The sequence below is a fragment of the Anas platyrhynchos genome, chromosome 1 (assembly GCF_047663525.1).
Source record: "Anas platyrhynchos isolate ZD024472 breed Pekin duck chromosome 1, IASCAAS_PekinDuck_T2T, whole genome shotgun sequence".
NCBI lineage: Eukaryota > Metazoa > Chordata > Aves > Anseriformes > Anatidae > Anas > Anas platyrhynchos.
Window position 1 is genome coordinate 184,049,684 of NC_092587.1, and position 24,814 is coordinate 184,074,497.

Genomic DNA, 24,814 nt, shown 5'->3' on the forward strand with positions numbered 1-24,814 from the left:
GCAAATTAATGAATTTTTGGTAACCACAGCCGGCCCCCCGCGGGCAGCCCAGCCCTTCCCTGTGCGAGGCCTCCCCGGGAGGGGCCGGGGCCGGCTCCCCGCCACCTCCCTCCCCCTTCCGGGCTGGGCCCGGCCCTCGCACAACCGGGACCGATCGGGGCCGGGCCGGGCCGGGCCCCATGGACGAGCGGCTGCTCCGAGCCCTGGGGGGGCTCAGCCTGCAGCCCCCGCCACGGAGGCGCTTCGGCAAGAGCCTGGTGCTGCTGCGGGGCCTGCCCGGCTCCGGGAAGAGCACTCTGGCCAGGTAAGGGCTGGGAAGGGGGCTGGTGCCGTGACAGCTGCTTGGGGTCATTTAGGGTTCCTTTAGGGTTCCTTTAGGGCTTTGCCTCGCAGGGTCTTGGCTCCCTCAGGCTGGTGGAAAGCAAGGAGCCAGCCCTCAGCAAGGTGCTAGAGCCGAGCCCCAGATGGCCCGGGGTGGTGCCAGGAGGTCCTCTGCTTGCTCCAAAACCTGGAAGGAGCAAGGCAGGGCTGTGAGATGGAAATAGGGTTATGACAGCCACCTCGGGGGCTTTTCTGGCCAGGAAGGGGAGCAGGAGCCTCGCAGAAAGCTCAAAAATGCTTCAAAGCTTTGCTGCTCCAGCCACGAGGAGCTGCGTTAAGGACACGCAGCCCAGCGCATGGGACAAGGTTCCCTTCCTAATTTTTAAGGGATTAGTGCCCAAAGGTGCGTTGCCAGTAAGCCCCTAAATCACCCCAGCCAGGCTATTTGTTGTTCTGTAAAATTACCAGGCTAAGGCTTTTTTATTTTGTGGTTGATTGCCGACGATAAAGCAGTTCCTCCGTCTCGCAGCGAGAATTTCCAAGGGCTGCGACTTCTGGTTTCGTATGTCTGAGCCCCAGCGGTGTGGGAGACAGGCAGGAGAGGCTCCAGGACTGGTGAAAAATTGGTGGAAAAGCCCCGAGGGGAGTGCTGTGGGGTGGCACCACAGCCTGCCCGACCCCATAGCCACAGCCTGGTATCGCGACCAGCCTGGTATCCCAAAGCTCCTGGTGTCCCCCTGCTCTCCACCAAAAGGCGGACGTTCACCGTGGGCTTCCCCCTGGTGAGGAGAGCGTGCCAGAATGAACGGAGGGATTTTGGGGGATGTATCCTCAGCCAATGCAAATAACTCGCCTCTTTTTTTTCAGGTCAAAACATGAGTTTAATTATTAATGGTGGATTTGCAGAATAAATCGTAAACATTGTTTTAGTCCCATGTGAGGGGAAGGCTTGAAGGACTTGTTCTGCACCTAGCCCCTGCTGATTGTATCATAAACACTACGTGGCTCAAAGGGCAGCTGTGAGAGCTGCCTGTAGCACCTCTCCGTTAGCTCTGTCAGATTACGAAAGGACTGTGCCAAGAAACTTCTCAGATTTGCTCTTTCCAGCATCCCACACTGTGTATCTTTTGGTGTTGGCAATTGTAGTGTGCTAGGCAAGAATATGTTTGTAGAGAATTAGTACAACAAGCACGGTGCGAGATCCTATTGGCGAGGAAAGGTGAGATTTACTTTAAAAATTTGCAGGTAAGCTAATTTTACCCATTCAAATTCATTCTCTCTGACTTTTTTTCACTCACACTATCACACTCAAATATTTGCAAGCATCAGGATACGTGTGCACAGGTGGTGTGGCCAAAATCAGCAAGGACAAGGTCCTTCGGCAGCCCCATTTTTGCTTTTTCTTCTAGGTTCTTCTTGGTAGTGGTGACAAAGTGGCTTTTTTATGTCCTCTAGCAGTTACCATGATGCCATTTTTCATGAATCTTAGGCAAGATTTTTGGCTGTTATTTTTGTTTTCCCACTTTGGGTGCCTTTACAGCTACAGCTCTCTCCCTTTTGGAAAGAGGAGGGTGGCTGCAGGCTAGCAGGACCTGCTGGCCATCCTCCTGCTCTCCTGTCTCCTAGTAGCAAGTCATTGCTCTGTATCAGTGTGTGGGTGACAAGCACGTTTCCCAGTTTCATAGCTGTTAACTCTGCTCTTGGTTATCAGCATATGCCATTGTTTTAACCTTTGCTCTGTTGTTTCTTCTGGTGCTTTCACACACGTCTCCGTTCATTCATTATTCATGTCGGCTACTATTTCTGTTGCAAGCTGTGTGCCTTTACAGCGCTCAGAAATGTCATGAACCGTGAATGTTATCACCAGTGATACTGCAACTCGCTGATAGAGCATCCCCTTGTCGGTTTGTTGCACCAGACTATTGTCCAGGAGCAAGCTAGGGCTCAGGGCTTGATTCCCTGACCTTTTATTGTCACCTGGCACTGTTTGGATATGGCTTTGTAAGATATAATTACAGCATCTTTTCCAATCACACCACTGTTAAGGATGCACATCCCTGAACCTCCTACTTATTAGGTGATCCGAACTGGTGCCCTCTAATCATTCACCATACATCATCAGAGGCAACTGCTAAGAAAACATGTCTGAGGTGCAGTAGTACATTCAGCTTACAAAACATCTCCAAAAAGCAAGTGAGCCACGTGCAGGCTCATATCTGCTTCCATGACAAACTTTGTTTGTGGTGGAAACGCGCAACTCAACATAACACGTAACCTATTTAACAGTTTTGCTCAAGCACTAGGCTGGGCACGATCAAATATGTAACTTCTCAACTTCTCCTGTTGATTTACCACTTGAAATAGGACCGGTTTTGTGCTCCCTTATGAAGCATAAAGTGAACAGTCATCCAGAACAGGTGACAAAGACACAGAGGGAAAAATACATTGGCACCGAGGAATCAGTGCTTGGCATAGGCTTTGTCTTCTCCAGTTCTCTCTGCTGCATTTGTCTGGTTCCCCCCTTCACCTCCAGTCCCTTCTCCAGCCCTGCCATGGGTAGGATCCCAAATCAGCCTGTCCTTTGTCACCAGGATCCCGACCCTACGGGAGAATTGCAGCACAGTTCACGGACTTTGCCTGTTAGCTCTGCAGCTCCTGCTTCCAGATGGTAACACACAGTCAACATCTACCTGTGTATACGACATGCTCGTGCTTCAGGTCCTTCTAAATGTGTTTACCGACAGGCACAGCACGGCTGCTGCTCGTGTCCTGCCGGCGAGACGTGGAGGCACTGCCGTGCTGCCTGGCAGCCCCGCGCCGGGGCAGAGTCCTCAGGGCGCTCACTGCAAGTTACCAAAACACTTCAGGCAGCTGATAGCACTGTGCATGTGCTTTGGTTCTCATTTTTCTCATTTTCTGCCAAAACTGAATGCTGAAAAGCCACAGGAAGGCTTTTTAGTGAGCAGAACAAGTGGCTGTATGCAGTGCTAGCACATAAACGCTAGGATCTGCGTTACGTTGGAAGGAGGTTGTATCTTGAGACTCTACCAGGCCTAAGATCTGCCCGGCACTCAGTTCTGTTAGTTTTCATGAAAGCAGAAAACACTCCTTCCAGTCTTTTTACCAGACTGAATATCGGACATCCATTCACTTCCAGAGTTTCTGATGGAAAAAAGTGACAGCCTGTGAAATGCAGTCAGGGGCTTTTTTTTTCTCCAGTGACCATTATCGGTGAAGGTGGGGACTTCTCTCAAGTCCTATCCTTGTATCCAGCTAGTGGAAATGCTGGCTAGTAATTTTGTGGTCTGTGAGGATAGAAATATATCCAGTTAAAATCAGAATTGATTGATTGAAAGCACTGAAGATGCTATTAATAAACAGGGGACTTCAAAAACGGTATAAGTCATGGGAGCAGGTCCTCAGATAAATAACTTAGAAGGCTTCAAAACCCCTCTCTGTTAGCTCATGGAGTTGTATTTTCAACAGACATATTCTTTTTCAGTAGTTGCAACCATGGTAAACCTGAGCAGGGTGAAGAGTAGAGGTGAATGCACCGAGAGCCCGCGCTGGTCGGAGGCGTCCCTGCAGCTGCTGCTGGGGCTGGTGACGACGCTGGAGCCTCTGCGCACACCGAGGGCTCCCGGAGGGTTTGAGCAGTCCCCAGGCCTGCCAGCAGTTTGCTGCTGCTGTGCCATAAGCACCTGAAAACTTTTTTTTTTTTTTTTCCAGTTGCATCAGTCTAACAAGGTACTTCACCTAGCTTGGAAATCTTCCCCCTGGGAAGGGGAAAGAAAGGCACGAGAGCAGACTTGTGTCTGTAACAGACCATATTAAACCTGCTGCAAGGCAGCTGCAATACGGAGCAATTAAATATCGTGTAGGCTAATTAATACTGAACTTTTGGCAGATACTGTTTCTCACAATGCAGTGCTTAAAGTTCAGTGGCTTTTCTTCAGTGCAGACATAGCCTGTAAGTACCCTTTGATCTTGCAAGAGATTTCTTTTTTTTCATCCTCAGTGTGGTTTACACTTACTGATCTAACTGCAATGGGTGCTGCTCAGAATTTATTAATAAATAACACTGGGAACAAGTTCTCCCATTTTGTATATTTAGCTCCAATACAAGCATTATTGCTGCATAGAGTGATCAGGAGTCTAATGGGATAATGTAAAACCTCTAAACTACACCAACGTCTGGTCCTTTGTAGATCTCAGTGGCTGTAGTTTCAAGCAAAATATCAAAGTGTCTTGGGTGCAATGAATTTATTTTTTTTCAAGTGAAATTAAAAGGGACAGAACAAACAGAACGGGACAAGGTGGCAGGAAAGAGCTGTAAGCTTTGGAGTCAGTTTGGTTGTGGAAAAACAAGTGTTAAAGACAGCAAAACAAGCTTCATGTTTTGTTATGTTGCTATTAGTATGGTTTTATTTGTTTAGTCTGAGTATAGTAAACGTGCCAGTAATCCATAGCCCTGAACACATCTTGTGCCGTATTTTTCCTCGTTTGAAGTCCCAGTTTTATCTGCTTTATTACCAGGGATACGAAGATAGTAAACTGAATGTGCAGGTAATCACACACTGCTTAAGTTGCTTACATATCAAAGCTCTCTGTTAGCATTTAAAATGCTAAAAAGTATTTTAAAATTTTGCACTGTGATAACATTTTGAAAGGAAATACCGAAGAAGAAAAACATACTGAGATCTTTTATTAATATGTACAATTTTGTGTGCAACTTAATAGGTAAAGGGACAACATGTTTTAGCACAATCAGCTTTTTATAGAAGAGATTATGATGCAGATGGATGAAACGGGAAAGGTAAGGTACTGAACTACTGAGAGCTAAATTTATCAGTGTGTCAGCGTGAGAGCAAACAGATAAGCATTAGGTGCTCACATGTTCTTCGTGATAAGAATTATTTGCATGGGACCAAAACTAAAGTTTTTTTAATACTTTTTTTGGGATCTGTTTGTCCAGCAGTAATTAGGTAAATAAAACATCTCTTCTGAGCTAGGAGATAACTATGTGTTAAGAGGTATGTAACTTAGTGGCTGCAGCACAGAGCAGTGAGGTTGGCCTTGGCTGGTCAGCCAGCAGCGAGTCTCTGCTCCCTGTGGCAGTGGCTACCCCAAAATAACACGAATTAATCAGCAGATGGTGGAAATTACAGCGCAGGTGGAACAAGTCAGAAGTCAGCCTTGGTTCAAGGAAAAGCAAAGTGCAATCCGAGTGAGGAATTGCTGCTGGCAGGTAGGTTAGGATGAAATTGGTAGGCAAATGGCTGGAGTCGAGCTCGAGATGACAGAATTAAGCCTTTTCTGTCTGCCTGTCTGGTTTTTTGCCGATAACCTAGAGGGACCTTTTCCCCTGCCGTTGCTCAATTAGATAAGGCATTGAGAAATTGTTGTTCTGTAGCTTACGGGGATGGCAGAGAAGCGTTTTATCGAGGACGCTGAAATGAGTCACAGACTGAAGACCATGTGTGGCGTGAGATAGCAGGGCAGCGACGTTCGTGTCTGAGAGTCACAAGGCTTCTGGACTGGCCTTTCTTTCTTCTCTCTTGGCTCCTGGGGCCCTGACAAGATAAGTGAGCAGCAAGGTGATGTCGTGGGCTCTCCCTGGCTTCTTGCAGAGATTCCCTCCCTCCCTCCTCCTCCCAACACTCCCTTGACTGACAAAGTGAACAGTTCAGCCTATGGACACAAATAAGATGAAAACACACAAACAGAAAGCCAGTTTTGCATTAAGATTTCTTTTTAATGTTCCCTGAGGACTAATTTTCAGGAAGAACCCTTCAAATTCAAGCCACCACATCAGGAGCATTTTCATTCCTTAGCCTCCTGAAAGGCGGCTGGTCAGCCTGCAGCAGGACACCACCAGATCTTGTCCCAGCTGTGAGTGGGCATGGTTGTGGGACACACATCAACATGAAGAGAAGGGGGTTGCCCTTGGCTGTTAACCACAGGGGACCTCCTTTATGGATCTGCTGCATCTGAGGTGGCCAAGCCAGGCAATGCAGATTTGTCTGCAAAACATTAAAAAATGGAAATCAAAGAAAAATGACTCAACTCGACAAGAAGAGGGCAGAGTAAACAGAGACAAGTGAGAAGCAGAAAGAACCATAAAATAATAGGAAATGTTGACTAATCCCTCTCATACTTGTTTGTACATTAAAGGAAAGGAGCTACATGCTTTACAGCCAGAGAAAGAAGAAGAACAAAGAACAAGACAAAGCTGATAATACAGACAATCCTTACTAAATGACCAACCATTCCTCCTTATTATCTTCAAAAATCTCTCTGTAGTGAAACTCCCATAAGAGAATTGCCTTTTAAGACTCACTTCCATGGGATTAGCAGTATTTTTTAAAATGTATGTTCATACCTTCTCAAATAACTCAGAAAATTGAATTTATTATTATGATTAAAGACTCGTGTTGGCGGTCCATTGTAGATCTCTCTGCTGAATTAAAGAAATCAAACATGCCTTTAAGCTCCTGCATGCTCACCTACTGATTACATTATTTTCAGATCTCTTTAATCTGGGATTTTCAAAACGAAGGACTGTGCAAATTTGCAGAGCAGTCGTACAGCTCTTGATGTAATGTTCTTTGTTAAAGGCATGTGTTTGTACATCCTAATCCTTCTTTCATTGTGTTTTTTGTTTTCCAGACAACTGAAATATGACTATCCCAGTGCTGTGGTTCTTAGTACTGATGACTTCTTCACTAGAAATGGTGTGTACGTGTTTGAGCCTGACTTCCTAGAGGATGCACACAAGTGGAACCAAAAGAGAGGTGACTGAAATTGATCCAGTCTTTTGTCAGCATAGTTTTGCTTTTCAGTATGTCTTCAAATTAAGCCCCCAAATAAAAATATCTCAAAGTAGGTGAAGTTCGTGGTGTATTGGTTAAAATATATTTGCCACTTCTGATATTATTTTGTAGCGTTAAAGAGAGGAATTTAAAATGAATTAATGTTGGTGATAGTTACTGGTTTTGGAAATAGAACTGACTCTGAGGTAGCCCTGCTGAAGCTTGATTAACAGCAGATGGCATGCAAATGCCAGCACTGCAGCTGCTTAGCATAGACTGCACCTCCTTAGGTGTCTGTCCTGACCTAGAAGTGGGTGGCAGCGAGGAATTAGTGACAGGCAGGAGGAAAACTTCCAAACCTCCATAATTTGAGAATGAAATGACCTATGTGTCTAGCTGAGAGAGGAAAATGTCACATATATTTGAGGCCGTGCTCTGAACCCACTTAGAGCATTGGCAAATGTACCTTGGGGTCATAAAACAGACATCTTTTGCAAATAATGGTCTCTCATACTTGCTGTAAATACCTAAATGTGTCTAAATGTGTTCACACAAGTTTCAGATCTTGCTTCTGAGCACAGCCACCAGCTGCATCACCTGCAGGAAACACCTGCTGGGTGCCAATCTCTGCTTGCTTTTGGGTGGTAGCTACAAACCCGAGTCCAGCGGGGAGCCAAGCATGCTAGGAGTGGGCAAGGAAAGGATCCTTCTAGGCTAGAAAGACCTGGCTCAGTCTGTTACTTAATACATTTTAGCTTTACTTGATGTGTTACATTACAGCACGCAAAGCAATGAAGAATGGGAAAAGCCCGGTTATTATTGATAACACCAACATCCATGCTTGGGAAATGAAGCCGTATGTGATGATGGTAGGGAAAGCTATGATTTATTGCTTTTACACGCTCAGCTCTGACATTTAAGAGGTGATCTGACTGAAACAATTCTTAACAAGGCTAAAACTAATGACTTCCATTTTCCCTCAGTCCTCTAATTATAGTTAATAATTTATATTGCGAAGACGTAGGGGAAAAGGTGCCTATGCAATTATTTTATCTAGCCAGCTATACACCTCAGTGAAGGCAAAATTGTTAGAAAGATTAATGATCTTTGAACTTGCCCTGTAGCTTCTTGGCAATCAGGCAATCCTCAGCAGTGACATGAGTGTGACAGTTTCCAAACTGTTGAATCTGAAACTGACCAAATATAAGAGTTTCCAAAGTTAACAAATATATCAAAATTTTAGTTTATGACTTGTGAAAAATACACCAGAAAGAGTCTTTGAAGGGTGCATTCAGTATCTCTTTTTAGTAGTGCTGGCAGGCATAGCATTTATTGCCAATATCTTTAGCACAGTTTCATAGTCTGGCCTGCCTGGTAACATCACACTCATGCTTATGCACAGCTATAAGTTCTTGGGTTCCGATCACATTAGAAAAAAAATTTGGGTCAAGGTATCGCTTTTATGGGAGCTCAAAAGAGGCAAGAATTAATAGTGGTGCTGGAAACCCTGGACGTGGTACTGTGCTGGAGGACGTTGTGAATGCTTCTGGGTGACCATGAAGCAAGTGAGAGATTGCAGCTAGAGGTGTACAAGATGTAGAAAGATCAGGAGTCCCCTGCCTCCTTTCTGCTACTATATAATGTCTTCAGGAGGCAGTGTTCACCCCTCCAAATCAAATCCCAAAAGCAATCAATAGCTGTGTTAGCTAAATATATATATATACACATACACATATAGATGTATATGTATACACATATGGAGATACAAATATGTTGCTTTACCATGAAAAAAAGAAATCAAGACCTGTAGATTCAGTGCCTGGAAATAGCACGACACTCCCAGAAGCTCCAGCTTGGCGCAGCCGACCTGTGGCTCTTGAACCATTGGTGACTGCCAGAGAGCTCCTGTGGCAGTGCCCCATTGCCGCAGGGAGCAGGGTGTGGGGAAATGTGGAGGCAGGGTGTGCTGGGAGACCCAAAGCCTTTGGTGTAAGGGGGAATGGACTGGCAGGGAGTCAGACCAGCACCGTGGTGGGAGCCGTGGTGAGCTTCTTCCTTCTGGCTCCTGGAGATGCGTGATACATCTCTTAACCCACCAAAATTCTCAGGGGGGGAGGGGCTGGCTAATCCTGGGTTTGGTGGCCCTAAATCTAAAACTTGTGTGTACTTCTTCAGGCACGTGAAAATAGCTACGAAGTTATATTTCGGGAACCAGATACACCCTGGAAGTTCAATGTTCACGAACTGACAAGGTACAGCTTTTTCTCTTTGGTGCAGCAGACAGCTTCTCACTGTTGTGCTCTGAGAAAGGTCAGCACTTCTCCTCTTCATACCCCCTGAAATGTCACCTGGTAAATGACAATGGAAGGGCGCGCGTACTGCATTCAGGCTGAGCCATTTCTGCTGTGTAATTATTTGAAACGAGTCAGCTTTTGCAGTAGCCTGCCAGGACTGTAAGGCTGACTCAAACACCTGCAGCTTGGGGCAGCATTTTGGCAAATGATGCAGGGACATCTGAAAGTTGCTTCCAGTACCTTCAGCGCTGGCTGCAGGCTTCCTGATACCAGATAAATGTCCTCGTGATACCCTAGGTTCTCTAGGTACCTAAACCTTTAGTCCACAAGCTGTGAGCAGTGTAAATCTCCTGTAAGACAGGTAGCTCTTGCCAGAGCTCTGTTCATGCATCCTGTATGCCCCCTGTAAGGCACAGGATGTCAGTCTTGAAGGACAGCACCATTCCCAGCTGCTTGGGCAGAAAAAAGGCAGGAGTATGGGCTGGTTTGCTCTGATCAATTCTGGTTCTGCATCATCTTTGCAGTTGTGCTGGTTGCTGATCCCGGCTGCACACTGCCCACGTGTAGGGCACTGGCAGCTGGTGGCTCTCATGCCCATGACAAGTGGGGATGCTGCAGCTGGAAACGTGCTGCATTGATTTCACCTTAATTCCACTGGAGGAAAAAAAAACAAAAAACATTTTGAGCACTCCAGGATTTGCACACAGCAAGACTTTGAAAATGCAGCTGCAAGACAACGTCACACTAGCTCACTAGTAGGGCCCTATGGAGATAAATGGTAAAAATAAAGCTATTCAGAGCTCATGAACTCCCAGAGACACAGAAGTACCAGGCAGTCTTTGGAAAGTTTCTGGTTTGTCCAGAAACCCCTGCATGGTTGAGCATAGTGCTCTCCTCTTCCCTGGCCTACTTTAATTTATATATTTGCCCTGGAGTCACTGTGTGTGGCAACGGGTAGCTTCCATTACAAACAGTGAAGTCCTACACGTTTCTCTTTCCGCTTCCTTCCCCCTATTTTTATAGATCAGAACCATTAAGGTTGGAAAAGCCCTCCAACATCATCTGGGCCAACCATCCCCCTACCACCAGTATCACCCACTAAACCATGTCCTTAAAATTACGTGCAATGTCTCCTCTCCTCCCTACCTCATCTTGTGTTCCTATTGAGTCTTCCCCCTCTGTTTTCACATATGGAGCCCAAACCTGTGTTTTACAGGTGCAAATTCCCAGCTTTTCTCCCCCACCTTCCCAGTCTCCGTGTTTCCTACAGAGCCACCAGCAGCACCATCTCCCTCACCATCACTTCTGCCCATTCATTTTTTTTTTTTCCCCACGTGCACTCAGCTAAAGCAACAACAGATTTGTGACCTCTACACCTGTTACAACTCAGTGTCTGGGCTACCCACAGCCGTTGTTTGTCTTTCTCCAGAAGTATGAAAGCTCATCCTGGGTCTAACAAGCCGTTGGCTCCAAAACCCAGCAATATTCACAGAAAATACGATACAGACCAGATAGATCTTCTACCTAGCTCTTTCTCGCCTGGCTGTTTCAGTGCATTCGCCTAACCTCTTCTGGCCTTGCTGCCCACAAAAATGTGCGGGTTACTTTTTCCAGCAGTCCCTGCAGTATTGTTGAGAGGTAGGTGGCAACGACCAATGGGTCAGCCAAAAAAAAAAACTAGAAAAAAATCTAGCAAAGGCTCACCAAGCACCAGGAGCAATGTCCAGCAAACGTAAGCCAACCTGTAACGTATTTATGCTACCATTGCCTCTACAGAAGAAATATCCACGACGTCCCGCGGCAAAAGATACAGCGGATGAAAGAGGAATACGAGCACCACGTCACCTTCCACAGCGTTCTCCACGCCCAGCAGCCCGACAGAGACGACAGAAGCACCACGGGACCAAGCACAGCTCATGGCCTGGGCGCCCACCACAGCCCCCCGCCGGGCTGCTCACACAGACCGTGCCCAGCACGCACGCGCACCTTGCCATTTCGCTGAGGGGTGGAGGCCTCTGTGTGTGTTTTAATCATCAGGGGATCAAAGTCTCTAGTTTTACTTTTTTTTAAACTAAACTGTTTTATATTCTTGTATTTTCCTACTGCATTTCAAAAGCAGACTTTTATTTCTTAAAAGTCTTTACGTGGCGCTAGATTATGATCTCACAGATCTTCCTGGCTGATTGCCCTCTTATCTCTGGCACAAACTGCATGCCCTCATCCTTCTTCCTTCACTAAAATTCATTCTGGCTTTGGCTTATGGTAAAATTTGTTGGCTGGGCCTCACTCTTTTTTTTTTTTTGCATTGCTGTAACTGCTAGAGAGCACTGAATGCTCTTAGGTTTTTTCCTTACAGCCCACGTGGCCAACTCCTTCTCCATGCAGTGGTCATTTCTTGCAGTTTTGCTCCTGGATAATCCTTTCTGTCTTCACCTTCTTGTCTAGCGTGTTTTAACTGCTAACTTTCAGAGAGGCAAAAAGTCAATCAGGGAAAAGGTAGAGCTGTAAGAGAGCGTAGCAAGATCTGATGCTCTTCTGCATCTCCGCATCTGCTGCCTGCATCTGTGCTGTTCTTACCTTAGCGCTAACACAGCCAAACAGCATCTCCAGCCTGAAGGAGGAAAACTTTAATGCTTTAAACTTCATCTTGAGGAGAGAAAGCAGAGGAGGCAGTGTTGTTTCCTGAAGGAAAGATCGGTACTGGGTGAGTGCTTGCTAACTTGAAGGTGGCACTGGGCTACAGAGGCAGCTGTAAATAGGCAAAGCACGAGGCTGCTGCCTACCTGAACTCAGGAGGACAAAGAGTGTTGCACAAAATGACAACTTGAGAAAGGAAGGGGGAAAAAAGTGTTTGTAAGAGAAGAAATTGATCCCTTCCCCCACACAGTGCAGAGAAGCCATTGACTGTTGGTGGATGAGCAAAAGAAGCGATCCTGCAGGAGTTCCAAAAAACTTCTAAAATCCTGCTGATGGGTCTTTGTCAACAGGGCTCGTGAAACGTTATTGTAAAACTCAGCATTTGTGATGGCAGTTCTCTGTAAGTAGGTGCAGAACTACACTGCCACCTGGGCAGTGACTGTAGAAGAGGGCAGTAGCAAGGTAGTTGGCAGTAGGAAATGAAGAAATGAAGGAAATGAAGCTCACCCAGATCATGAAGGAACACAGGTGCAGCTGCTGCTCCTCTGCCAGGCTAGTGGACAGAAGCATCAAGGCGTACGTTAGTCCTGTGTGAAAACGAATCTGGCTGTAGGAGTCCGTATAAAGCAGTAGGGGTGGGATGAATTCCAGTTTCTATTTTTATTTTTTAACTCAGGCTGCATGTAAAGCAGCACTGTCACCACTGTAAATAATTGCTCATTAAGGGGTTTAGGGCACCTGCAGCATTGCACAAAGTTTTTAAGTGGAGCTGCTGTCACCCTCTTACATTCCCCAGTCCCACTGCAGTGCCCAGCTTGGCTGCAGGAGCTGCCCTCAGCCCTGCACTCGAGCCAAGTTAGCGGCACAGGACTGCAGGAAGGTCACCAGGAGGGAGCTGCTGCCATCCTCCTTTGACACCTGAAGGGCGAGGGCAGGACAACGGCATAACTAAACCATGGAGTCAGAGCCTGCCACGCAGAACTGCTTCTCTTGTGCAGAAGCTCCAGTTTTGAAAATCTTCACCTGCAGAACTTAATGAGAAAGAAACCATGAACAGAAGTACTAACTCCCTCCTGGCAGAAAGAACTTGGGACGAAATTAAGGGCCTGGCTTTCTTTCATAACATTCTGGCTTAAAGTAGTACCTCTAACTAAGACCAAGGATTTATTATTACTATTTTTAATTTTTTTTTTTTTACTATGAATCAATCATAATTATAGTTCTTTTCTAAAAGTTTTAGCACTGCATGGAAATTTTAAGGAATTATGGTTTACATAATTTTAAGGAATTAGGGTTTACAGAACTATGCCAGAATTACAGAGGAGTATTTTGGAATTAAGCTGCTATGTTTGGTTCCAATAAATTTAGACAATTGTTGATTTTGCCCTGTGCTACTTCTGACAAACAACTACGCTAATGCCACAGCTGGTAACAAAAGAGGTTGCTTGAGACTGAAACAAAGACCCTGCCAGAATTCAACAATACATCAGAATCAAAGTGATGGGTTATAAAATCTCGAGCCAGAGTGATGCTAGTGTATGTGATGTTTGTGTGAGAAATGTATGATTATTCAGCTCCTAATCATTTGTCCTGCAGCTGAAATGCCCTCTGAGGATTTTTTGTAATATAACTTTATTAAATACAACCGGGATCTAATGTACAAAGTAAAAATCATTTAAACTTGAAATATATACAATACTGTACATGTGTATTTAGTAGCATTTTCGGGATTTTCGTCTTTGCAGCATCCTGTGGGTTGATAATGAGCCCCCAAGCTCCTTTGTGTCCTCCTGAAGAGCCTCAGCTCCTTCAGAACTGCTTTTTAATGAGTTCTTTGCTTCCTCAGTTGATCTGGAACTACGTTTGGACGAAAGATCATCAGACAAATTAGTAGCTATTGTACTGGTCTCATTTACACCCTCAGTCTTCTTTTCTTCTGGTAAAGTATTTATGAGTGCTTGCGTATTAATCATGGCCAGTTCTTCATCAGCAACCAGGTCATTAACGGGAACACGGACAGCTTCTCTCACTTTTCTGCTGGGGGTGACAAAACCCACATTTGGATTTGTTTCTTTCCCTAACTTATTACGCTGTAAGCCCAAACTTCGCGGAGGCTGAAATGCCTTCTTTAAAGATGGAGAAATGGTCGAACAGATCGGTGTTAGGGGTGGAGGGGCAGGTATGCAGCTGAGGAAGTCCATTGCTTTTCTCTTTTTGCTGTTTTTGGGGTGGTCTTCATCAAATGATGGGGTTTTTGCTGACCCTTGGGGGACGAGTTTCATATTCGGTGTGCTGGTTGACAAAGGGCTCAGATACTTTATTTCCATTTTAGAAGATGAGATCTGATTAAAAAGAGAAGTTTTATGGTGAATAGAAAATCCATTAGTAGCAGTAGTGGTAGTCGATCTTCCTCAACTAATTCCATACATTATTTTTTTCAAGTACTGATGTTTGTAAGTCACTGTTTGCACACACATTTAACTGTTTGCACAGTTACACTGCTTCTGAGAACTAAGCTAAACGTATGGGAACTTTCCTGTGCCAGCTGGTAAGAATTCAAAGCAGTCATTACAAAAATGAGTTAATTGAGTCTTCTGCATTGGCTATATCCTCAATGGGTTGTTAAATAGGGAAAAATGAAGGAAAAATGGATAGAATAAAAACCATGAATACATGCACGATACCCACTACACAGCGCTGCAACACATACTTGAGAATATCTTTAACGCTTTTTTCAATTTAATATATTTAATGAATTGATATATGTCACTAAACATTCGGAATATGTTATAGTACTGTCCCTGAAATGGGAAATGATGCCTTACAGACTGCATTTTAGTCCTGAAGAACTGATCTGAAGTCAGTGTGTTTCCACCTCCCTCACAACTATTCGATTGGCAAGAAAAATTTTTGTTGATTCACTCCATATTGCACATCAAGAAAAACTTGCCACCAGCAGCCTCGATGGGAAGCAGAGTACTATTTAACTCAATTTTTGGCAACAGTACTATAAAATCCCAGCATTTACCAGGTGATACCTCTTTCCTTTAAACCTACAAAATAGCGAGCAATACCTAGGAAAAAAACTATGAAATAACCTCTAAACAAGAGCACATGCTGTACAGTCTCCTGGAAGAAACATTTACAGATCAAGAATTTTCCTCCCAATCATATCCATGTCAGATAATCCGCACGATGGAATTGAGGAAATAGGGAAGTATTTACTATAGGGGAAGGAGGATTCATTTTACTCATAAAATTCAGAGTATTTAAAGTATGCAGTCAAAACACAGACTGTGAGGGGAAATTTTCATATAGTGCTTGGAGGAAGACTAGGCTAGGGAGCTCCTCCCAAGGAATAATTGTAACCCACACAAGGAAAAGCTTCTAATCAGCTTGCCTTGCCCTACAGAGAACCTGTGGGGCAGACTGAGAACAGAGACCATTCACTACAGCCAGCAGTATAAAACCTGCTTATATCCTTACTGTATGTAAAGCCAGTATGAAAACAAAATTAATTACTAGAAGCTTACCAAACTTTTATCTGCTGCATAGAGGCCTGAGTTACAGGAAGGAGAAAAGCATTCTGAACCACATCTTTTAGGTAACGTGGGTGTGAGTGACTGACTTCTTTGTAGCAAATTCATCAATTTACTTTCTGCGTCAGAGCAAAAGGAGTCCACGTTCTATAAAACAGAACAGATTACAATGCAGAATAGTTGTTTTTAAAAATATGCACGTATTCTGTGCTCACAAACTAGGGCTTTGTTTTCCTCATTATAATGCCACCAGAAGTTTATTTTGTATGAAACCAACAAATCAGAAGTCCATTGCACCTTCCACGGAAGAGAAATACACCTTCCTCTTACTATTAGCAAGAAAAAAAAGAAGAAAATATTTTTTCAGTAAGAAGTGAGAATGCATGACCAAGACATGCTATTTAGCACAACTAGAAAGTTGAAATTAAGAAAAATAAATAAAAGCATCAGGCTGTTGGTTGATATTGAACGTGTTCAGGTGAACAAGACAGTAAATTTTAACTTTGATAGATTGCCTGCTAGCAGGTGAAAACAGGTTTGCTAGCCAGAGAAGATCCTGTGGCACATGCTGAAGACAGGGGCGTTGAGCTGATGGGGAAAAAAGAAAAAGACAGCCAAGACATTCAATAGGTGACTTGCAGAGTCCTCAAAGAAAAGCACATGAACACCTTGCTCCATCTTCAACAAAATCCCCTCTGCATTACTTGTTTTAAGATTCAGTAGCACTAATGGATTTTTTGGTGACAGATTGACACTGCAACAACTAAAATCCATCATTAAACTAACAATGTAAAGATTTACCTCTACCAAACTTCTCAGTTCATTAAACTTCTCTTGAAGATAGGTTTCCTTTGGGCTGGCTGAGAACACAGAAAGGTCTCCAGCCACCAGCATAGGAATTTCTGACCTGAAGTCAGACTGCCACTGAAGGTTGCTTGCAGAGATGAACGACGAGCGAACGACTATATCCTCAATAGCAAAGTGCCTGAGATCAGCCCAGACCTTTATTGCCACCAGATTATAGCTTTCATCAGATAAATAAACCATAGTAGCGAAACCTAAAAGCAAGAAGAAAATGAATCAAACCATAAGCCTTTAAATAAAAGTTGAGTACTGCAATTTGTGTCTATAAATAGAGTCACGCACATCTTGAAAGAGTTCTAACTGATAAATACAAAGCAGCAGCCTGTCAGCCTGCTAACAGATGTTTAATGCTTCATTCATATTCTACACTCTCTCCATACTGATTACAGAAAACAATTCCAAATCTGCATTCCAGTGCTTAAACATGTTCTGTGGTGCTTTTGCTTTTCATCAGAAGATTCTCCACCTGTCTATCTGTGAGCTCCAAGGGCTGGGTTCCACTCAGCCCATGACACTGCACGTAAAAGGAGCCCATGTACATGGCAGATACCAGTGCTGCACACACAGAGCACAGCTGTGTTCCACTAGGTGCATTCTCACACCTAAAGAAAAAGCTTCTTTTGAGCTTGAATACTCAAATACTAAATTCTTGCTCAGCAAGTAAGTCTCTTTTTTTTCTCTAGGAAAACAGTTAACTGCTAGCGTATCATGGTGATGGGCTATATTAGCTATTATATAACTATATATGTAATAGCTGTATACTGGCTGTTATATAACACCAAAGATCTTGACTTTCGAAATAAAAAAACTTAATGGTGATTCAATGCCACGAACATGGTTAACAACGTACCTGTTTTGCTAACAGAAATTACAACTCCAACTAAATCAACTTCGGCACATGGTGGCTGAAAAGAAGGATCCAACAAACTGGTGAATTTTAGAGCCTTTCTTGGAAAGAAAATCTGCAGCAGCATCTTCTTTGAGACCTTAAAAAAAATAAACACCACCACCACACTGATATATAGATTGACACTTTTTAGTGATTTATCTATGCAGTTAAAGCACTTACTGATAGTTGTAGATACTGAGTTTTCTTTGTTGCTGTTAATTGTATGTTAGTTGATTCCGCTCTTCCTTTGGACTGTGATGCAGACAGCTGGTAGATTCTGTACCGACTGCCTTCCTTCAACAGCGAACAAACGTCCAGCGGTGGACGCCAGATGCTCAGTATCACTCCTAGTAACACCAGATTAAGATAGATTAGGTGTGCAACACCAATAGAAAAGCTTTTTAGCAAAATAAAACCAGAAACAGTTATATGCAAGCTGTGGGTAAACTCTTCAAATCTTATTATGTTAGCCAGTTAGTTACCATGTGAAGATGAAAGTTATTTATTTCCCAAGTACTAACCTTTATGTTTTTCTTGCTTTCTGTAGTCTACCACACATAATTTCCACACAGTGGACACATCCCTTTTGGAACAACCGTATTTTTCCTTTTCTGCAGACTCTACAGCCTTCTTGAATTCTTCCTGTATCCGAGTTTGCTTTTTATCATTCATCAGCTGCCTGTGAGCATTCAGAGCTTTCAGCTGATCTTCACTGAGATAACCCTGTAGCCAAGAGAAAACGTATTCAGTATCTTTTTTTTTTTAAACTAATCACAAAAAAAAAAAAAAAAAAAAAAGATCCTGAAAGATCCTGCCAGGATCCTTTAGAGTCTCTTTCCTAAATGCTCTTCTGTTACAGAAAAGTTATTGTTCAACTGACACAGTACTTAGACTCAAAATGTTAGCATAACTGGGGACTCTAGTCTTTACTGGTACTCAGTTGTCTACATATTACATTATACACTGCTCCTAATGGGTAATTAGTGAGAAGCCTGCTTAAGAACACATAACTAAGGTGAGCATTTCATACAACAGGCACGTCTGCCAGTTTAATAAGAAAGATGTTACAAAAAAGCTCTGTAAGAAGAAAAGAAGAGTTGCATCTCCCAGCAGGCTGCTATCTCTGAGCTGACTAATTTACACTAACACACATCGGGAGACAAATGGCAGTAAGATCACGTAAACTCTTCATCGAGCAGCATGCAAGAAAAATGTGTCTTACTAGGTGCATTCAGTTTTCACATACATACATCAAAACGAAGTAATAAAACCACAAATAATAATTTTTAATTGCACTATACTCTGGATTTTGTGTATCCAGAGAAAATCACTTACTCTCTTTTGCAATCTAAGAGATTAATCTATTTAAACAGGACTTCGTTAAAGCATTTTCCAAGTAAATCACAATTTACTTAGCAATAAGCATACTGTAGGAAATCTTGATGATTTAAATAGCAGTTTTGTGGCTGATTTTAGCAGGAAGTACTAGGCTAGAAATGACTGCACAAGCATTTCAAAAGTAGCCCAATTGGCTCTGCTGTTACCTCCATATAACCAGGGTCAGATGCATTCTGGATTGCTTCATAAAGTTCTGCACCATCTTGCAAATTATGAATTTGCTGTCTTGTAACTACACGTGAACTTGGTGTTTTTCTGCTGGCTCTCTCTGTTGGAAAAAAAAAAAGTTCATTATGTTGAGTCCAACCAATACACTTTAAAAGTGAAGGAAAAATTATTATGTAGGAAGTACAATAACTTAGGACTTACCAGAATGAAGCTACCAAACTCTTCTATGTAGGGATAGATAGATGTTTGTAGTTTTTAGGAAGATAGAAATGGAAAAAAATCACTTTTACAAACTACATTGTATTTAGTTGTAATACACAATAGAATACAAACTCTGGGGAAGGTTTTATGAGATGGCATAGCCAGTTCTCAGCAGCAGCTCTGGGATGCACCTGACCAATGAGGTTTTCTGAACCAAGAGGAAAACAACACTTTTAACAAGGCAGTAGCTTTCTGCTGATGTAGCAAGCAATTCTCAGTGCCTGCACTTAGGGAAACCAGGCAGCTTGCCACAAAACTACACCGATACTTGACCATGCTGTCTGCGTGCCAGTCACCTCCTCCTCTCATACAAGACTGCACGTGAGGAAGCCTCCTTTCCTTAGGACACCAGCAAAAAGCCAGGTGAACTTAATTGCATTAGACAATAATCCTCTCCTCAGGTCAATCATCTTTGCTGCTCACACTTTGATCATTTTCTCAGTAGACTCCACTATACGTAGACCAGTTACCAATCAAACAAAAGGAACACAGTGAGGTGACTGATATGTTTAAGTTCACATCCGTGATGCTAAGAATTATACAGCAATCTCCAATTTCAACTGGGAATTCAGATTTCTTTTAAGGTTATGGCATTATTTGCCCTTTCTTTGTTATTGATAACACTCCCCAGATTCTGATGAAGCAGTCAGATAACATCTCAGTGTTATAGATCACCCCAAGAAAGATTAACCAAAAAGGAAAGGCGAGCTGGGTTGCAGATAATGACCCTATGGACTTTGAACTGTGCAGGCTATCGTTTGTGATGGAATCCTATCTGTTCCTGTAGAAAAATAAACGACGTTCCCCTCCCCACCCCCAAACAAAACAGATCTGAGCGTGAAAGCACCCGGAATCCACGATCAGTGTGGCAAGAATCCTGGTGCCCAGAAACAAAAATGTTTCTGTGTTATTACATATTCTGAAATGATGAAATCTTTACCTTCATGCTTTTCAAATTCTGCTTGGATTTTTGCAAATAGAGCTTCCAGTTTCTTTTGTTGATCCTCTGCATGCCTGACAGCTTCCCTTTCTTCAGCTCGGCTGTTACGAAATACATATGAGCCGGCTGATGTCTTTTCCATCCACTGAAACACAAAGATTTAAATAAACCCCAGACCTTCTATTTTTAACCTCATCTAGCTTCCCTCCAGTACTCACTGTTTAAAGCATTTTTGGTTAAAAGTGAACAGGTTTATAAGTTTTTAGTATAACAGATCCAAGGTTAAAAGAAAACAATAAAACAAAATGGAGCAGTGGTTGGTAAATCTTCTCTTTAAAGATGCACAGACAGAATGGAGCAGCTGTAGTCAAACTTCTGTGATTTAACAGCTGAAGAAACCATAGCTTGTAATAATAGGCAATGATATAATTTAGAAGATAGCTGGATCCCACTCATAGATACATTTAGATACAAAACAAACTCAGTGCTCAAAAATATACCAGAACTGCACCCTACCCAACTTGTCTTTCAGCACTGACTGGACTGTTTTAACCTGCTAGATTAGATGCTGTAAAAGATGCTCTTAAACATTTTCATCTTGAAGTGTTTCCACAGGATAACAGCCTTGCCCACAGCCGTGTCAGAGCTGGCTTGGCAAGTGCATGCTTTGAAGAGATAGGTGGCCAAACAAAGAGGCCACTGCAGCTCAAAGTGGTCTCCCTCTCTGCTGCACAGCCCCACCTGGCACTGCCCTAGCACTTACCTGATTGTACCAGACACCAGTTGCAATAGACAAATAGCAGTTTGAGGTCGGTTTTTGTTGTTGCCCCCCCCCCCCTTTTTTTTTTTTGGCTTTGTTACTCCTGGTTTAGCGACGTGAATTAGCTATGGAACAGGACCAGATGAGCTGTAGAGCACAGAGAAGCAGCAGGACAGTATGGCAGGAGCAGGAGGAGGACAGCTGTAGGACTGCTCCTTATGAGGCAGTAAATTGTTGAAATAGGCTCTGCCTGCCTCGTTAACTGCACGCCTTCCACTTCCTGCACTGCGCACAGTCTGACAACTTTAATTACAGTTACTGTGACTCCCACATCCCTTGGCTTGAGGTGAAAGAGATACATAGCTCAAGTCTTCCTATCATTTTGGTATGACTGAACAAGATTCTCAGTGTTTTAATAAAAACAAACAAACATATCTGCCCATCCATCTCTGGAAACAGTGAGATATGAAGCACCACTTTCCTCCCCAGCCTGGAAGCCACGTCTATGATGGCATTATGTCCATGTAATAAGTATTGCAATTTTCTCCATTAAAATAATGATCTAAATATCAAAGTAATGTTTCAAGCCAAATATTGCTATTACCTTTATATGGTAAATAAAGTGGAATTCAGTCTGCATTGACCAACAGTTACACATCATTTTAGAAAGCAAACAATGAAGAAAAACCCTGTATGTGCATGTTAAGTGTAGCATTCTCTGAGAAAAGTTAACAGAATCTAGAAGTTGCATCATGGCTAACATGTTAACATTCAGAGGACTGATTACCAAGAAAAAAAAATGTTTCTTTTTATAATTGGGACTGTTACAAAAAGCTCTACTTTGTGTTGGTACGGCCTCACCTCAAGCACTGTGTGCAGTTCCGGGCACCACAGTATAAAAAAATATAAAACTATAACAGGGTGTCCAAAGGAGGGCTACAAAGGTGATGAAGTTCTATGATTCCAAGTAGTTACCACTTGATATCCACAGATCCTTTAAATATGGTCAGACTTCACTGTATTTAAAACATCTTCACTCTATTTTATGCAATAGTCATGTTGTATTGTAAATAACATTTTAAATAATAGATCTTATATGTAGCTGGCTGTGTTGTATAGTAAGACAAAATTAATCTTACCAAATGTTATAAAATATTTAACTTCTTTGCAGAGATACATATGTTAGTGATAGGAAAAAAAACGGGTTTCACATTTCTACTCGGAGTTGAAACTGTCGATTTTTTTTTTCCTCCTTTAAGATAAATTATGCTTTTTAGATTACTGAACCCATAGTCAATCATTTCTGGCTTTTTGAGAATGAAGCAAACCAAGCCAGAACATACTGAGTGTAAATTGAAATTCTTCTTACAACAGGATACTCCACTCCTGAAAAATTAAATATGTGCACACTGCAAGAGCCACTTCTGCTTACACATCATGGTACCATTTCTTGATTTTATTTAACTGCCTCTATTACGGCACCTTTGAAGAACAATATAGAAACTAGCTATTAGATAAATTAGATCTAATAGGAACAGTTAGATTCATAAAATACTTATACCATACCTGAATAGGGTAAGCTCTTTGAATGACGACATCAATACACCCCACTGCACCACCCTCGCTGTAAAGTGATGACAGAGGCAAAGGAAAAGGTCTGGGATCCCGGTGAAATCCTAGCTTTGCGTGCCATCGTGCACAGCGGGTGCTGTTTGCTGAAATCTGAACAAGTTAAATGTTGAATGATAAACTGGCATTGGTAGGTCAGAAGGAGATAAAACTTAATAAATCTAAAGGAAAGACTTTTTTTTTTTTTTTTAACATTGACCTCACTAAGAAACTATTTTTGCAACTGAATATACTTCATTTTAATTTCTAAATGCTTTATACCAGAGCAACAAAATTTTTATGCTGAAACTTCACGCATCAGTTTAATCATCCTCAAGCAAGTCAAGCCTTCCCCCCAAGCCCTCCCTCTCTTTTTTTTCCCATTTCTTCCTCAACCTTTTATACTGTCTATGATGGATCAACACCTTTCCTAACCTGGTGCTTAACCATATTAAGGATAAAACATGCAGCAAAACTTGTCAGAATCTTATAGAAGAAAAAAAAAAGGTACTTTTATACTGTTTATTTTGTTGGAAGAGAAACTTGTATTACATTACTGACTAGTGTTAACTATCTTGTCTTACAAATGTGGTAATTCAACTACAACAAAATTGTTTATACAACCCCAACAAAACCTTTTCTGTTTACACAACCCCATCCAGTTTACAGCATGGCTCAAGCAAATAGCATCCGTCCCATCTCTCAGTCACACCCAATCAAGCTGAACCAGTATTTTGGTTTACCTTCAACATAAGGGAATCTGGGGCTTCCAGTGGTGTACATCCATTCTGAGAGCCAACGAGTTCTGCTCCATGTACTATGATCTTCTGACCAACTGTAAGCCTTCTTCTATGTAGGAAAGCTTTGATGGGTGGATCCAGAAGAGCTCTAATCCCATACCAGCCATCAGTAACTTCAATTATTGCTGCTCCTTTTTTACTTTCCATATTGTTATTGCTGGGAGATACAACGGCGTTCAGTGATATGATTTTAGAAACACACAGCACAAGTGTTTTACCTGCTGCATCATCTCTCTCCGTTATTTTTTTGATTGCTGATCGTTTGCTTTTATCAATTTCCAGGTCATACCTAGAGAAAAGAAGCCCTGACACTGTTAAAGTGAACAAAATCCGTCACATTGTTTCCCCTTAAAATCAATTGTTGCAAATCATTGCTTCATCTACACGAAGAAGTGAAAATTATCTAAATATTTGCAAATAACATGCAGTACGTTTTTAATATTGGTATGTTTTAAGTTCAACAAAACAAGCATTCTGATAAATACTAAATGCAAAGTAGAGATGTTTATTTTATAATATTATGAGCAGAAAGCACACAGTCACAACTCCAGATGTGTTGCTACACGCTTACCTATATTTCAGCTGCAACAGCACTGTTTCTGGTGTCAAACACCTGGTAGCAAATTCATGTGGAAAAGCTACTTCCATGGCTGCCAATTTCCATACAATCCACCTATAGTGATTGTAAACCCAGGCCTCTGTTATTAGCTTGGGATCCACACCAGGAGTGTCACAGAGAGCCCTGCAGATAAATCGGCAATAAATTAACCCAAAATCCATTATCAGCTTTTACTTGCCTATTTTTCCCAAGCATTACATGCAGCGTATGCACATAGGCAACATTAACAACGGAGTATTTATTATGGTGCAAACAGGAAGGTTACATTCCATAGCCTGGTCTGGTTATTGTCTGAATACTGAAGTTTTGTCCTTATAAGCTTTGACAGCATGTCTGTGTGTACATGCAGCCATTCTTGAAGTGAACCTTTGACCCTGACAGTAGCTCCAGGGGCATGCCCTCTCTGGTTCACAGTTACAGCATCGAGGGACAGAAGCATGCTCTACTCTCTTGCAGCCCCAGAATATCTCCTGCTTGCTTTGCTTGTCCCCATTGTTTGGCTACTTAAGCAATGTTTCATTTTGTGTTGATTCCAAGCAGTACCACCATGAACTGTTTAAGTTGATTTGGAAATCTCTGACTTTTCCCACTCAGCCAGTCACTAGGAAGGCTGTGAAGGAAATAGAGAAGGAATTAAACCAAAGATTCAAATACGTTGTTAGACTGATCAGAACACAATTTAAGGCCCACCAAAACATCAATTTCCAACTTGTCAGGAAAGCTCAAGATTTTAATACTAAAATACTTAAAATTTTCTGAAGTTTTGCTAATGCAACAGTATGCTAGTTGTTCTGCTGCATGTGCTTTTGATTAAGTTATAATGTATGAATTTGCTTACATTAACACAAAACAATTTCTATTGAAGTGTTTAGGACAGATGCAGTCAATGCATACTTCTTTTATC

The 24,814-nt window shown here is 42.5% G+C and overlaps 2 protein-coding genes across 5 annotated transcripts in view; one reads left to right on the forward strand and one right to left on the reverse strand.

Moving 5' to 3' along the window:
* Positions 1–62: 62 nt before the first annotated feature.
* Positions 63–13,767, forward strand: N4BP2L1 (NEDD4 binding protein 2 like 1). The gene is made up of 5 exons (XM_027470100.3): positions 63–304; positions 6,991–7,115; positions 7,914–8,002; positions 9,309–9,385; positions 11,204–13,767. Exons 1-5 carry the CDS (start codon positions 180–182, stop codon positions 11,427–11,429), a joined length of 642 nt encoding a protein of 213 aa, XP_027325901.2. The 5' UTR covers positions 63–179; the 3' UTR covers positions 11,430–13,767.
* The window catches only part of BRCA2 (BRCA2 DNA repair associated), a 39,632-nt gene continuing 28,058 nt past the window's right edge, over positions 13,241–24,814 (reverse strand). For 2 of the 4 annotated variants that reach the window (XM_072032621.1, XM_038174680.2), the window contains exons 17-27: positions 23,863–24,033; positions 23,235–23,580; positions 22,450–22,605; positions 20,124–20,268; positions 18,901–19,022; positions 17,878–18,079; positions 17,537–17,703; positions 17,318–17,453; positions 16,405–16,661; positions 15,598–15,750; positions 13,241–14,406 (exon numbers count right to left, since the gene is read on the reverse strand). In XM_072032621.1, the coding sequence (XP_071888722.1) occupies positions 13,777–14,406; positions 15,598–15,750; positions 16,405–16,661; positions 17,318–17,453; positions 17,537–17,703; positions 17,878–18,079; positions 18,901–19,022; positions 20,124–20,268; positions 22,450–22,605; positions 23,235–23,580; positions 23,863–24,033 (2,485 nt within the window). In that variant the 3' untranslated portion in view covers positions 13,241–13,776. Of the gene's footprint in view, positions 14,407–15,597; positions 15,751–16,404; positions 16,662–17,317; positions 17,482–17,536; positions 17,704–17,877; positions 18,080–18,900; positions 19,023–19,123; positions 19,147–20,123; positions 20,269–22,449; positions 22,606–23,234; positions 23,581–23,862; positions 24,034–24,814 lie in introns of those variants that run through there. The other 2 variants (XM_072032623.1, XR_011806463.1) reach the window with 2 other exon arrangements.